This window comes from Cydia splendana, chromosome 26 (assembly GCF_910591565.1).
Source record: "Cydia splendana chromosome 26, ilCydSple1.2, whole genome shotgun sequence".
NCBI lineage: Eukaryota > Metazoa > Arthropoda > Insecta > Lepidoptera > Tortricidae > Cydia > Cydia splendana.
In genome coordinates this window covers 6316012-6331932 of record NC_085985.1, presented here as the reverse complement: position 1 = coordinate 6331932, position 15921 = coordinate 6316012, and the positions used below count along the sequence as shown (strand labels likewise).

Genomic DNA, 15921 nt, shown 5'->3' with positions numbered 1-15921 from the left:
ATACTTATAACTAAGAAAGATCACACTGATCACAAATAATTTTATTCGATTATTGCGAAATAAATTATAACTGAAACAGATATGCTAATGAAAATGTAAACTTTAACGCCTTCAGTGGCTGGAGCCCTGGGGCTGGGCTGGGCATCGAACCAGCGTCTTCTGCATTCGCGGCAGACTGTTGACATTATAGCTACTTGTTAAGATACAAGCCCAGCAATTTTTTTAAATACGTTGACGCAAAATTAAAGCCTACTAAATAATGAACAGCCTGGACACTGCGAATGACTTATTAAAGTAACTTCTAATAGGTACCTAAACTTTTTTGGCTACCTCAACCTTTCGCATCGCAAATTGGACAGCCGATTTTAATGATTGGCCAGGTGAGGCCAAAAACCGCAGATAGGGCACACACTCGTAGTTAGACTATTTATCATTTGCCTTTTTTCCAGGAGCATACCCCATCAAGTTTTACCCAAAAGTGCTAGTAGACATAAGTGGTGTCGCTGAGTTACGCTCCCACTATCTAGACGTCAACTTGGTTCTTGGAGCTAACACGACGATTACTGACACAATCCACTTGTTTGATGAACTGAGCAAAACCAATGCCGACTTTTGGTACTTGAGAGTCTTGAGAAAACATTTAGAGGAAGTTGCTCACATACCTGTTCGGAACGTAAGTAGCGTAAACACCCCAATAATCGACATGTATTCGACACCTTGCTGTCAACCTTATTGCTAAGACATTATGATTGAAAATGTCGATTATTGGAGCTGTGTCGGGCACTGGAGCCTCTACGTTACCTGCCCATTTGTATTTTAGGTGTAATCTACAATTATATTTTCACCACACCAAATCGTAAAAATTAGTCTTCAAAAAGTGATGAGAACGTTGCAATTTTATCCACACAAGTGGCAAATTAATATGATGTTAATTTTGAGGTGCTTCCTGTTGGCTGGTGAAACTGACTTTTAAGTATGTACTTAATGATTTGGAATGATAAATATTTAGTAGGTAGACTAGGTAGTGCTAATAGATTTGATTATAATATTTTACAGTTAGTCCTTGCGTTGGTGTATTTTGTATTTTGTGTTTCACTCTGTAGTAAAGTTTGTTTGACCCTTGTCCCTTGGTATCCCAGCAACGCTTAATTCAAGATTTCACTTTTATCAATTTTCGAATCTTTCCCCTGCTCGGCTATTAATGTTAGCACGATGAGGTCGATGTAGTCCGTGGTCTTCACTTAATTATACGGCAAATGATGATGATGGAATTTCCTTTTGCAGAGTTGCTCCATTTGTCTCGCAGATTGATTTAAGAAGGGGAGCCAATCGAATTTTTGATGCAAAATTTTGACTTAAGGAGGGGTGCCCCCCAAAACTTGTAAAAAAAAAGAGCGCCACGGACTAATGAGTTAAACAAAAACTTTGCCCTCTTGTAACACAAATAACTATTGATGTAGGTACTTAAAGTTAACGTTTTTTTACAGATTGGTACATTAGCTGGGAATTTAATACTGAAGCACGAGCACCCCGACTTTCAGTCGGATATTTTCCTTTTGTTTTCGTGTGTTGGAGCGATTGTTACTCTAGGTACAATTTTCTAATACCTACACTACCGAAGTACCAAAGTGCATTGGGGTAACTTTTGAAAGCGGGATAATCATGTTTCGGCCGGAGGATCGGTTTCGGCCGAAACTAGAGCAAACCAAAACTTCGGTCTTGGCAATAAATCCGATTTCGGTCATTAAGACAAAGCAAGTTTATTAGGTTTTGTAGTGGGTACTTCTATTTAAGGCTTAGTCACACAGGCGCGTTTTCCGGGCGGGGCGTGAGCGGGGTGCGCCGCTTTTACATATAAAAGCTCACGCTCCGCCCGGAAAACGCACCTGTGTGACGGTTACCTGTAGTTATAGAGTTATCTGGGTCGTAACATATGTTTATTTTGTAGTGGACCGTACAATGAATCAAACGGAGCTGAGCCTGCCTGAGTTTTTGACTGCAAATATAGTCGGCAGAGTCATGACGCAAATTAAACTGCCTCCGTTATCCAGACATAATGACGTAGTGACTTATAAGGTGCGTGCTGTTGTGTATACGTTTTAAGGCCTGTGCACACCGGATGCGTGTGAGTAGACGTGTACGTGCGCGTTGTAGTATACAGATCCTTATGAGAGACGGCACACCGCTTGCGTGACGTGTGCGTGTGTGGCTCCAACATTTTAGCGCGCGCGCACGTGTGCGTAGTAGATCTGTGCACGCACACGTCACGCAAGCGGTGCGCCGTCTCTCATAAGGATCTGAATATTACAACGCGCACGTGCACGCACAGGCGTCCGGTGTGCACAGACCTAACAAAGTTACTTCATTGCAGATACCAGCAAAAGAACAAAATGCGCATGCTGAAGTGAACGGGGCGTTTCTTTTCACATTTGAACCCAAGTCTCATAATGTGCTTAAAGCATCAATTGTATATGGAGGAATAAATGCTACGTTCACTCATGCTTATAACACCGAACGGTTCCTCATTGGACGAAACCTTTTCACAAATGACACGCTGCAAGGTGCTCTGCACTGCTTGGATAAGGAAGTTGATCCAGACTTTAATCCACCAGAGCCTAAGCCGCATTTTAGGAAGAAAGTTGCTTTAGGATTATTTTATAAGGTAATAGCTAGAATCTTGACTATGATAATCATAATATTTTTATTCAAAATAGATTCTTACAGAACACTTTTTGAAAGTCAAAAATTGTAGAGAATAAATAAAATTATTTACATATAATAAACATGTCTATTAAAATTTAACTTATATGCCACTCTGGACTGTAGATAAGGTATCCAACCATACGTGTTTGTCAGTTAAATAATCGTCTACTCTATAATAGCCATTCTTTATTAAAGTATCTTTTATTACAGCTTTGAACTTGTTTTCTGACATATTTACAATATGAACAATATCGTTTAGTACCTAAAGGGCGCAAACCTGTTTATTTCTCTTTAACACTTTGAACACCTCACCTATCGTGTGCGGAGCGTCATCGCGACCCTTGTCGAATGCACGAAGGTGACGAAGGTTCATATTGGGCTGAAGCCGCGGGCGCGTCTTTGGCGTTCACACGGAATCTACCTATAACATAATTTTTATAGCAATGTATACCTACCTGCCTACACTGTATATTTTTCTCTCATTTATGGCACAAATCTCTTGTAAACAGGCCGTCATTAAACTGTGTCCACGCGAAATCCTCAGTCCAAAATACGTTTCGGGCGCCACAACCGCCTACGAAGACCGGCCTCCCGTGAGCCGCAGCTACCAGGAGTACGACACCAACAGACCAGACTACCCCATCACTCAGCCGCTGCTGAAGAAGGAGGGCCTCATCCAGTGCGCGGGCGAGGCCAAGTACGCTGACGATATACCTAGAATATCTGATGAAGTGTTCGCATCATTCGTTGTTTCTACAATAGCGCGAGGTGAAATAGAAAGTATCGATTACGCCGATGTCCTTGTAAGTGTCCGAGTAATTATAAACTTTGCGACTTATTTTTCTTTCTAAAATTTACCGAAAACCAGTAGGTAACGATTGTAAACTACCCTATTGTCAGCACCCACTCAGCTGTGGTGGCTTTTTTTTACAGAAAATTGGTGCCGATGATTGGTACTTTTTTTAGTAGAAATCTCTTTGGTGAAGTAAACATTGTAAGGAAACCCAACGATGGCATTCGCTATATTGATCACTTGTAATTTAAGTGCGCCAATTTCAGGAATAAACTTGCCAATCGGCTCTATGCTCTTTTAAAATAGTCGTAGGTGAATACAAAATTAAAACGCCAAAATGAGATGTTTAATAGAAAAACACAAGTAAGTATCTACATTTAGGAGGAATCACTATAGTTAATTAACTGTCTTTAAAATGTTGATAAATTTGTTTTAGAAAATTGAAGGCGTGATTGCGGTTTACACTTCTAAAGACATCCCGGGAGTGAACAGCATCGTGCGTGGAGACTTCCAACTTTTGTTCGAAAACGAAGAACTTTTCGCAAGCGACAAAATATACTATTACAACCAGCCCGTGGCTCTAGTCGTGGCCGAAACCCAAGTCATAGCAGATAAAGCAGCATGTCTTGTTACTGTAAAGTATAAGAATATTTCGAAGAAACCAATAATTTTCACTATACAAGATGCTATTGACGCGCCACCCTTGGAAAATAGACTAATAACCTATGAAGGGATTACTCCATCAGATAGAGGAGTCAACGTGCAAAGAATAATAAAGGGTTCCTTCTACTCTCCGAGACAATATCACCATATGATGGAATTGCATTCGACAGTCACGTGCCCAGTGGACAATGGCTATGAAATAGATTGCTCTACTCAGTGGATGGATGTCACTCAGGCAGCCATTGCGCAGCTACTGAATATTCCTAATAGCCTGTAAGCATGCAATAACATGTTTCTTAAAAACTATTACATAATCTATCATTTTATATGTAGCCAGTTAAATAGGATTAAATAGGGGGCATTACTGCAATGTTCTGCCGCCAGAGTGCAGCACTAGCACCCATCGTAAACCATAGAGTAACTTATACATACTGTGCCTTAAACTGTTTTTTGACAAGTTTTCATAGACAATAAAATATGACATTTTGTTTGTTTACAAAGGGCCTACCGGGAAACGCGAAAATCGAAACTCAACTATCTGCCTCTTCATCGCTCGAATATGCAAGAGTGATAGAGAGGTTTGATAACAACATTTCGACTCTCTCGTTTGCGGTAGACCCCTAGATTGTGACTGATTATCGTAGTGGCGCCCCCTACGCAGAGTTTCGCGTAATATTCTCTATTAACTAAGAGTTACTTACGACCTCTGTCAAGAGAAGCTTAACCTATGTCAAAGGCACTAAATTAAAGAGGAAAGAGGTTTTATATAATTGGTCGGGATTTTAAATATTCACTTTGTAATTTCAGAGCATGAATCTAGTTTATAACTGGATCTGGCATGAAAGGTGGGGGAAGTGACCGAACAGGGTAGTCTTTATGTATCTTTCAGTAGGAGTAGCAGCAAAAGAGCTATTATTGTTTGTCCTTGTCACAGTCTTACATTTTATTTGTTCCCCACCGTAAATTTAGTATGGATTATGGTGGGCAACAAATAAATTCGATCAATTATAATAGTCTCGCATTGCGTATGTTTTGTCCCTACTGGAAGCACGCGTATACCACTTCTATGTATAGGATCCTACCTTCTATGTTTCAGAGTGAGAGTTCGAACAAGACGTTGCGGGGGTGCGTTTGGTTGCAAGATCGCCAGAAATATGTTCGCAGCGTGCGGCACAGCCCTAGTCGCGTATAAACTGAACAGGCCTTGCCGCATAGCTATGCGTATGCCGGATATTATGCGCATCACTGGCAAAAGACCAGATAGCAGGCTTGACTATGAGGTCAGTAAGTTGCTTTCATAATAATATAATCACGGTTGTCTCAAATAACAATTAACAACAACAGCGTCCTAGAAATGATTGCCGACAAGTTTTGCCCGTACCTATATCACATTTTGCTGTGGACTTCATACGCCCGGCAGCACTGTGGTTAACACATTGAGAAAGAGATGACGGTTGTCAATGTATTTACCACGGTTGGCTTAATGTTTTAAAATTCTAATGTTTCTAGTTGTTTAATTTTTGTATTATTTAAACTATGTACTTATGAGTCACATATACTTTAACACCCTAAAAAAATAACTAAAAACGTGCGTCTTAAAAAGGTCCTAGCTCTAGTCCTAGCCTAGCTATCCGAAAGCATATAGGGTGCGAAAAAAAATGCGGTCATATAAGAACCTAGCCATAACGAAATGAAACTAAAAGAGATAGATAAAGGAACTCGTAGGGTTGGAAAACTATATTGAGGGCCTACAGCCAACATCGAAAAATGTTCTCCCTCACTCTCGTTCAAATATGCAAGAGCAATTAGAGAGGCAGATAACGTTTTCCGAAGTTGGCAATAAGCCCTCTGGATTGACAATAGTTTACATAACAGGAAGTGTGCAGTCATAGTTCTCTTACCACCCGCTTCGAACCTAACTAAAAATACCTACTATGTTTTAGGTCGCCGTTGACGGAAACGGTCAAATCCAGTATTTAGATGGAACCTTCTACGTCAACGACGGCATGTCCAGAAACGAGAATGAAAACTCTTACGCCACGGATTCTATGAAGAATTGCTACAATCCTGATCGATGGAAGGTCGAGTCTTTCGGCCCTATTACTGACGCTCCGACTAATTGCTTCATGAGAGCACCAGGTAAGTCTAAATTCAGGTACGTAAAGCTGACACCTAACTGTAGTCTTGCAAATATAGTCCTATTTGGCATATCTTAGTTTGTACGAAACGCTTTACGCAAAACAGACTTAGCATAATCGGTTTTCGACTAATATTTATGTAGCAGAAACCTTGTGTAGCGTTAACAGCTGTTTTACTTTTCAAATCCATTTTTCAAACTTATTCGACAGAAATATATTGCACGAAAACTTTATGCCTAAGCAAAGCGGACGATCGACTTTATCCACAAATAATAGGTATCTAAAAATCTGTCTAAAGGAATCAACTATGTTAATTATGCAATAACAGTTTAATGCACAAGGTTAGTTATGATTAAATAGATTATGCCACAAAGAAATATTAATAAAAATATTCAAGCTAGCCTGGACCATAATTGTGAGATATTGAATTATATAGTTTGATGGTTTCGCCCAAAGCAGTGAGTAAATCACCGATAAGGCCCCTATATTTATCAATATTATGTTTATGCAGGTGGTTTTGAAGGCATAGCAGCTATTGAGCATGTTATGGAGCACATAGCTAAAGAAATAAAAAGAGACCCTATAGAAGTCCGTTTCAACAACTACCGAGTTGATGACAACCAGCTACCGGAAATAGTCCCCGAGTTTCTAAAGAAAAGCGATTTTACCAAGAGACTCGAATATATAAAGGAGTTCAACGCCAAAAATCGTTGGAAGAAACGAGGATTAAGGCTAAATAATATGGCTTTCCCTACACAGTATCTCGGGAATTATGGAGCTTTAGTTTCTATCTACCACGGGGATGGAAGCGTAGCAGTAAATATAGGTGGCATCGAGATAGGCCAAGGCATTAATACTAGAATAGCGCAAGTAGCAGCTTCAGAGTTGAAGGTACCTGTCGAGAAAGTACACGTTCTGTCGGCGTATGATTTCGCCACCCCTAACAATTTTAGTACGGCGTCGAGTATAACTACTGAATGTTGTGCTCTATCTGTGATAAGATGTTGCCAGCAACTCAACGCACGACTGGCGCCGTTCCGTGCACTCATGCCGGATGCTACATGGGAACAAGTTGTTTTCGAAGCTGATCTTAGAGGAGTTCTGCTGCAGGCGAACTACGAGACGAGTCCGAATGACCCTCGCTTGCAGAATTATTCTATATTCGGTGTCGCCGCGACGGAAGTGGAAATAGACGTGTTGACTGGCACGAAGTTCATAGTTCGCGCGGATATATTCGAAGATGCTGGGCGCACTATTAATCCGGCTCTGGATGTTGGACAGGCAAGTATAATATCCAAACCCTGTTATCTATATTGCAATTCATTGAAAAGCATGGGTGGCATTGAAATAATATATCATAGTCATACATTATTTCTCCTATTAGGATCGAAAGAGCTCGTTATTTATATAAATATGTAGTAGTGTTTCTACTTTAAGAAACACACATTAAAATGTTTTCATAGATTTTTTTTTTTCTAGGTAACATAAATATTCCCCAATTAGAAAAAAAATGTAGTGTAAATAAAATAGTTTTTAAAGATGGTTTTTAAGTAGTGCAGCTTGAGATATTTAACCCTTTAAACGCTTTACGTTATAAACAAAAACGTCACTGACACTCCAAGGTTCCGGGCACAACCGAGCTAATGTAAACCCTAATTGTGAATGTGTGAACCTTACTATGACAGTGTACACCATAACACTTATGGTTGTACCTGGCGCGGTAGGCACAACTAGTATCGACGTCTTAAGGGGTTCTTGGCGTTCAAAAGGTTATATATCTCAGGCTTCACTTATTTGATCCGGGAACAGTTGTATAAGATATTATTTTAATAGATTTGTATAATATTTTAAGGTTGAAGGAGCATTTGTACAGACGCTGTCGCTCTGGTTAATGGAAGACACTGTTTACAATCATCACAACGGAGAGATCTACACGGACAGAACGTGGAATTATTATATCATGGGCGCTAAAGATATTCCCAACGATTTCCGCGTGTATCTGGCTCGGAATAGGCCTAACCCCGTCGGTATATTGGGATCAAAAGGTAGGTTATATAATATTTTTATATCGCTTTTATAACCCCACCTGACGCCAAAGGAACAAAGCTCATTCCCACTTTTTAGATACCATATACTACATGTCATCGAGAATAAGGGCATCTCGCTCGTTTCTTCCCAGAGCGTGCAGAATGTGGAATGACTTAGGTACCTCCTGGCGGCGTAGCGCGGTCGCGTTTTTATCCCCTGTCACCATGGCTGTCACGTTCTAACAAGTATGTAAGTGCGAAAGGGACGCGCATAGTGATAGACGATAAAAATGGAACCGTGCTGCGCCCACTTAGGTAGTTTATATACACATATGTATACCTAAGCTATTGTTTGCGCGATGACATGAGGATCTTCAAAAACTCAGGATCAGTTACTCAAGGGTCGCAAGGGGTGGCAACGCATATCTAAGTAGCTCTTCCGATGTTGCCTATATCCATGGGCGACGGTGACCGCTTCCCATCAGGCAGTTCGTCTGCTCGTTGGCATATTGTCATATAAAAAAAACCTAAAAGGAGAGTTGGCCGAAGGATGTCAAATTTTGTCGGGCAGTTGTGTAATACATCGAAGCCCTAATGTGTGTTATAACTTTATTAAAATCAAATCAAAAGCATTTATTGCAAACATATTACATAACATTAGGTAGGTAGGTACCTATACATAATATGGACCCTGCAAGGGCGCAGCAATCTTATAAATAAATAACAAACTAAGTACTACAGTAGTTTCTTCTTACATTACATTATACATATGAGATCACATTAGTGTATCGTAAGAGCTAATTTGCTTCCCATACAACCATTTCCAGTCGCCGTTACGACGCGGTGTTGACACATCTTGTGTCGACACCGTCTGTTTCGGTCACAATTCCAGTCGCAGAGTCGTCGCCGTGTCGACACAGTTACCAGAAATGGGGAAGGGTCGACACATGACACAAAGTGACATAAAGTGTGGTCGCCGTGTGCACACATTGTTTCGGGTTTGCGACTACTTTATGCCAAAATCATTCGTTCATTCGTTCATTTTGTTCCTGTCAAATGGAAACTGTCAGATGGAAAAATACTTAAATAAAAATAAATGACATTAATACGCCATCTCTAAAACGGATTACAAGACGTAATTATATATTGTTTGCATTTATATTACAATAGGACTTAAATTATTATGGGGAATTAAACTGCTCGAGTGATTTGATAAACTAAGTGTAATATAATCAACGCGCCACCACATTGTTTTAGTTTAGCCGGAAATGAAATTGTTTACTTCTCAGTGCCTGTGTTCATAACTATATTATTTGAAGCATTTTTAGTACTTCGATGCGTATACTATACTAAAATAACAGAAATAACGCTTTACATACTACGAAACTTGTTAATTATGATGTATAAATATGGTTTAAGGCTGAGAAATATTGCAGTCACAAAGTAGTTGCAATGTTTCGACTTTGTGTCGACTCTGTGTTGACACATGACACGCGCTGTCAAAAGTAATAACAAAGTTACTGGTATGTTACTGGATTTGCAATATGGCTCCTTGTGTTGATTTGTTTTCAGATATTCTCAAAGTGTAAAAATGCCGTGGTCAGAGATGGGCATTAATCGATTAACTGTTTATTCGACTAATTAATGGAATTAAAAAAGTTAATTCTCAAATTTTAATCGCGATTAGTTTAGTCGACCTAACGTAGATTGAAATTGAATTAATCTGAATATTAATCTAATAAATTATCGATTAAACCTCGATTGAAAGTTGACAGGGGGCCATTATGTACGTAAAAATAATAGAAATGTCTTGCATGCAGATGGTAGCAAAACACTTTGTCATAAAAGTCGAGACGGGTGTCGATATATAGGTTTTAGGGGGCGCAGATTTCGAAAATAATGACCATTTTGGAATCCGAAATGGCGGCCATGCACTGTGTCATAAAAGTCGTCATGGATGTCGTTTTATACGTTTTAGGGGGCCCCAATTTTGAAAATGATGACCATTATGGAATCCAAAATGGCGGCCATGCACTATGCCATAAAAGTCGTCATGGGTGTCGTTTTATAGGTTTTAGGGGGCGCAGATTTCGAAAATGATGACCATTTTGGATTCCAAGATGGCGGCCATGCACTATGTCATAAAAGTCGTCATGGATGTCGTTTTATAGGTTTTAGGGGGCCCCGATTTAGAAAATGATGACCATTTTGAAATCCAAAATGGCGGCCACGCACTATGTCATAAAAGTCGTCATGGGTGTCGTTTTATAGGTTTTGGGGGGCGCAGATTTAGAAAATGATAACCATTTTGGATTCCAAAATGGCGGCCATGCACTATGTCATAAAAGTCGTCATGGGTGTCGTTTTATAGGTTTTAGGGGGCGCAGATTTCGAAAATGATGACCATTTTGGATTCCAAGATGGCGGCCATGCACTATGTCATAAAAGTCGTCATGGATGTCGTTTTATAGGTTTTAGGGGGCCCCGCTTTCGAAAATGATGACCATTTTGGAATCCAAAATGGCGGCCATGCACTATGTCATAAAAGTCGTCATGGGTGTCGTTTTATAGGTTTTGGGGGGCGCAGATTTCGAAAATGATAACATTTTCAATTTAAAAATGGCGGCAATGCACTATGTCATAAAAGTCGTCATGGATATCGTTTTATAGGTTTTAGGGGGCGCAGATTTCGAAAATGATGACTATTTTGGATTCCAAGATGGCGGCCATGCACTATGTCATAAAAGTCGTCATGGATGTCGTTTTATAGGTTTTAGGAGGCGCAGATTTCGAAAATGATAACATTTTCAATTTCAAAATGGCGGCAATGCACTATGTCATAAAAGTCGTCATGGATATCGTTTTATAGGTTTTAGGGGGCGCAGATTTCGAAAATGATGACTATTTTGGATTCCACTTTTATGACAAAATACGTAGCCGCCATCTTGGATTATAAAATGATCATCGTTTTCGAATTCTGCACTCCCTAAAACCTATAAATCGACATCCGTGACGACGCAAGTTATCTTTATTTTCAGATCTAACAAATTGCTACAGAATACAAAGGACTAAAAGAAGCGAGGAGGTAATGAAACAAGCAAAAATACAGATGATTCCTCGACGCAATTGGGTGATTCTTAAATTGTGTCCAGATTTTTTTGTCATAAAAGTTTTTACTTTTCACATATTACTCTCACAAGTTCCGTGACATTTCGACCTTGTAATTTTTTAAGTAAATGTTTTTGTTTATCTATGAGGATCTCACTAGAATAATATAATCAAGGTATGTTTATATTTGATGAATGAAATAGTAACGCAAAAAAAATATATTTGTGTCTTATATTCCTGCCGAAGACTTTTATTTTACCTTTTCCTTCTACACAAGTTTGGCCAAGTAATAAGAATTTAGGGCTCTCAATTTTATGTTGACTTCTACAACAGTAAAGCTACGAGGCCATGTTTGGTATCGTTTTCGTATAAATTCGCAGTACCAAATTTAGTTAAGGTATCACATTGACACCATTCCGAAGTAAAAACATATAAACTTATTAAAATACTTTCTTTTAAACTCCTCTTCACGCTTAAACTGCTGAACAGTTTTAATTTAAATTTGGTACACATATATTTTGAGTCCCGAGACAGGATATAATAAGTTATCTCAAAAATCATCCTTTAAAGGTGTGAAATGAGGTGTAGGGGGGAATTCAGAATTGACTTCTTGAAGTTAATACTGTTTAAGTTTAGGTTTGAAGTCATGTTTTTTCATCATTTTTAACTAAATCAAAGATGTAGACCATCCCAAATTTCATATAAATCGGTTCAGCGGTTATTGATTTCCCGTACAAATTTCCACGCCACTTTTCACACCTTCAAAAGATTATTTTGGTTATAAGATCTATCCTATGTCCTGTTCCGGGACGCAAACTATTTCTATACCAAATTTCAACGAAATCGGTTCAGCGGTTAAGCGTCAAGAAGAGTTTCAAAAAAACCGGCCAAGTGCGAGTCGGACTCGCGTATTAAGGGTTCCGTACATTAAGTCCGACTCGCGCTTGACTGCACATTTCTAATAGGTTTTCCTGTCATCTATAGGTAAAGAACTATTTTGTGTATTCAGACGGACATACATACAGACGCACGAGTGATCCTATAAGGGTTCCGTTTTTTCCTTTTGAGGTACGGAACCCTAAAAAGATTTATTTTTATTTTGTGGAATGGTGTCAATGTGATATCTAAATGGATTCAGCACCCCAGATTTATACGAAAACGATACCAAACACGGCCTAGCACCTTCACTGATATAGATATATCAAGATAAAATTGAGAGCCCTAAATAAACTTTCAAGAGCGGATATCTCAAAAACTATTCAACATATCGAAAAAATTGACTGAATAAACTTGTAACAAATTAAATTAACTTTCATTTTGTATAAGTGGCCATGTCGCTGAGATGCATAGTTTCCGAGATATAATCGAAAAACCGGAAAATGGGACCTTCAAAGCCCCCTCTCTCCCCCCCGCTCAAGGGCTACGGCCGGGGACTTTTGATATGTTCACCTCCTAACTTGTCAAACCGAGTTACGGAGTCAAAAATTGTGTTCCGAGCATTTCCCTCTACAACTTTTGGAGCATTCGTTGCCTGACCTAAGTAGCTTATTGCATTTCTTTAAAAACTTTTCTGTAAAAGGTTGACGGGTGTTGGGTGTTTATATGGTTTCGGTCGATTATTATCATTTGCATTGCCCATGATGACTTACTAGAATTACGAGCACACGAGACACTAATAGTAGTTTGACAAACCTTGGTTTTCAAGAGGTATTTTATATTGACATTTGCTGTCACAAATTTGCTGTCAGATTTAGTCGCAAACCGCACGCAAAGTGCACACAAATGTGTCGACACCTTGTTACGGAAAAGTGTAGACACGGCGACGACACTTTGTTTCGAAACAATTCTAGACACATTGTGTGGACTCTGTTACGACACATCTGACATTTAGTTACCACTTTGTGATTCTGCGACTGGAATGGTTATATGGGTACCCACTAAGAGATTCGATAGTCGGTTACCTTGGCAGAGATACCGGACGGTTAAATTTCCTATAAGATTATATAATGCTTCGAATACACGCCAACTTCTGATGAAACCTAGTACTTGACAGGTTATTGTCCTTATTGAGTGGGACGGACTTGGCCATAACTAGGGGGCCTACCGCGAAATTCGCAAAATGCGGGGATCTTTCTCTTTTATTCCAATGAAGGCGTAATAAGAATGACCGAGAAAGATGCGCGTATTTTGCGAACTACGATTTTCGCGGTTATACCTTTTGTATTGTATAGTAGCACGGCGATTTTTCCGCAACTCGATGATTACCGCCTATTTTGCGTGACGGGGGTGGTAGGCTAGTCCTGCCAGCCCAACTCTTCAAGGAATCCTATCAAATACATTCTCAGAAATTATGTTCGAAATTACATTTGGTATTTACAATTGCTCTCCGGTACAGAGAATCATCGTAACAGTTTTTTTAATTATTAAAGTGTGTGTATTCTATCCGCTAGGGCTGGCATAGACTATATGTTAAGCATAATATTAATTACATTTATTTAATATAAATTCAAACAATATGGTTTAAGTGCAGATACCTAATACATATTTCTAATAATAATATGATATACCTCATCATAAAATTCCTGCAGCGTGTAAAACGATTTCTCTGTTAAGTATTTATTAAGCGATCTTTTGAATAGATTTGGGTTTTCGATTTGTTTTATTGATTGGGGTATTTTGTTAAAAAAAATTATACACATCATGTGTGGTCCGGAATGAAATATTTTTAAGGTAGAAGTAGGCAAGGAAAGGTAGTTATTGTGGCGAAGATTTAATGTTTTTGTGTGGCGGTCTTTTGCTTGAAGAAAAAAAGAGCTGTGTAGCTTTAATATTCTATAATATGTAGCATATGCTAATTTTCTAACGGTCCTCAGTTACCTGATTAAGTATATTATAATGAATTCTAGACTAGTATTTTTTATACAATTTTTATGTTTGAAGATCTTTTTGTGAAATTCTTAGTATTAAATTTGATCTGTATAATAATCCAAATAATCCAATATTACTATGGAATAATATTAACATCAATAAATTGCTCTGATAATTAGCTTAAGATAATATATTATTATGTAAAACGTTCATAAGTGCTTGTTACTAGGCCTACATGAATAAAGTATATTTGACTTTGAATTAATTCCAGCGACCGGAGAGCCTCCGCTCTGCCTGAGTCACTGCGTGGTGGACGCTCTGCGAGTAGCGATAGACGCGTCGCGGCAGGACAGCGGGTACGACACGGAACATTTTCTCAATATTGGTAAGAATTTGGAGTACCTTAGGTATTATACAGAAGCTGTATAGATCTACTGCTTAGCTGAGGCAGTTGGTAAGAAGTTATTATGGTCAGTTACGGACCGGTTGATGGCTTGGCTAAAAATGTAATATATAAAGTATAGAATCTAATTTTAGTCCCAAAACTCGGCTACCTTCTACTATTACTATTTCCAGCGTGATTTTATTATGTCTGAACATACTCTGAGGGGTGACTGAATATGAATATGTAGGCCATATTGAACAACTTTTACTATCGGGCCAATCCCGAAAACGCAAAAAAAGACATCTATCTTTTATTTAGGCGATCATATGTTTGCTACGTAACACCAAAGTTTTTTACGATTTGGGGGTCGGTTTCATAGTAAAAGTTGTTAAAAATATGACCTATATTTTTACCCCTCAGAGTATGGTCAGACATAACAAAATCACCCTGTCGAGGTGTGTTAGTGATTCTAATGTATTATTTGCAGATGTTCCGGTTACTAATGAGAGCGTCGTCGATGCTGCAGATGTCAAAATTAGCGAGTTTCTGCTATATGAGCCTTAGAATACTTATAAAGAAGTATAAACACATATGTAAATAATAGTGACATGTTATACAAGTGTGGAAAGTAAACTAAAGCTATTTCAATCTAATGTGAATGACACTACAACTGCAATGTCATGTATTTACATTGGGTTATTTGGATTTCAAAGTAACCCAAAGAGATGTTAATACATATTAGCAATAGTTAGTGACAGGTAAAGAATAAATCAAAGTATTCATTTCGCCCTTTTGTACTCTTATTATGCGTATAAAAGCTTAAAATATTAGATAATGGTATCAGGTGCGATGCCGACCAAACTTTAACTAGGAAGTAACATAAGATTATACATTATATAGATAACAAATATATATGTATAGTTTTATGGCGTTTTTAACCTTTTGGACGCCATCTGTCAAACCCAAGAACGTCATGCACCCGCTTATATCTCTGGCATAAGCTAGCAAATATAAAACTTGAGCAATGAACCTCATGACCCAGACCACACGGCAGAGGTGGGGGAGGTGAGGGTGAAGTTGGAGCTTCAACCAAGTAGCCCCTTAATAAGGGCTACCTCATTCACTGAAATAGGCGTTCTTATTCGTAAACTCAAGGTCAGAAAGGCTCCAGGGGCCGACGGGCTGCCAAACCGTTTGCTGCGCGCCTTCCCTGAGAAGCTGATCGATTTCCTAGTG

General features: G+C 38.9%; 3 protein-coding genes across 3 annotated transcripts; all 3 read left to right on the top strand.

Annotated features, from left to right (window-relative positions):
* The first annotated feature begins 432 nt into the window (after positions 1 to 432).
* Positions 433 to 3768, top strand: LOC134803562 (aldehyde oxidase 1-like). Its single transcript, XM_063776360.1, has 6 exons — positions 433 to 673; positions 1488 to 1590; positions 1949 to 2076; positions 2372 to 2662; positions 3213 to 3506; positions 3763 to 3768. The coding sequence occupies exons 3-6, from the start codon at positions 1960 to 1962 to the stop codon at positions 3766 to 3768; spliced, it is 708 nt and encodes a 235-aa protein (XP_063632430.1). The 5' UTR covers positions 433 to 673; positions 1488 to 1590; positions 1949 to 1959.
* A 2329-nt stretch (positions 3769 to 6097) lies between these two features.
* On the top strand, positions 6098 to 7716 carry LOC134803560 (xanthine dehydrogenase-like). Its single transcript, XM_063776359.1, has 2 exons — positions 6098 to 6298; positions 6809 to 7716. The coding sequence occupies exons 1-2, from the start codon at positions 6166 to 6168 to the stop codon at positions 7714 to 7716; spliced, it is 1041 nt and encodes a 346-aa protein (XP_063632429.1). The 5' UTR covers positions 6098 to 6165.
* Positions 7717 to 8084: 368 nt separating this feature from the next.
* LOC134803559 (xanthine dehydrogenase/oxidase-like) lies at positions 8085 to 15249 on the top strand. The gene is made up of 3 exons (XM_063776358.1): positions 8085 to 8342; positions 14572 to 14685; positions 15173 to 15249. The coding sequence occupies exons 1-3, from the start codon at positions 8189 to 8191 to the stop codon at positions 15247 to 15249; spliced, it is 345 nt and encodes a 114-aa protein (XP_063632428.1). The 5' UTR covers positions 8085 to 8188.
* Positions 15250 to 15921: the final 672 nt, after the last annotated feature.

Excerpts from the sequence above, each read along its gene's own strand:
- LOC134803562 (XM_063776360.1), top strand. The coding sequence starts at position 1,960 with ATGAATCAAACGGAGCTGAGCCTGCCTGAGTTTTTGACTGCAAATATA. Across the intron at positions 2,077-2,371 it reads ATGACGTAGTGACTTATAAG|ATACCAGCAAAAGAACAAAA; the intron begins GTGCGTGCTGTT and ends ACTTCATTGCAG. Across the intron at positions 2,663-3,212 it reads CTTTAGGATTATTTTATAAG|GCCGTCATTAAACTGTGTCC; the intron begins GTAATAGCTAGA and ends TCTTGTAAACAG.
- LOC134803560 (XM_063776359.1), top strand. The coding sequence starts at position 6,166 with ATGTCCAGAAACGAGAATGAAAACTCTTACGCCACGGATTCTATGAAG. Across the intron at positions 6,299-6,808 it reads TTGCTTCATGAGAGCACCAG|GTGGTTTTGAAGGCATAGCA; the intron begins GTAAGTCTAAAT and ends ATGTTTATGCAG.
- LOC134803559 (XM_063776358.1), top strand. The coding sequence starts at position 8,189 with ATGGAAGACACTGTTTACAATCATCACAACGGAGAGATCTACACGGAC. Across the intron at positions 8,343-14,571 it reads CGGTATATTGGGATCAAAAG|CGACCGGAGAGCCTCCGCTC; the intron begins GTAGGTTATATA and ends AATTAATTCCAG. Across the intron at positions 14,686-15,172 it reads GGAACATTTTCTCAATATTG|ATGTTCCGGTTACTAATGAG; the intron begins GTAAGAATTTGG and ends TATTATTTGCAG.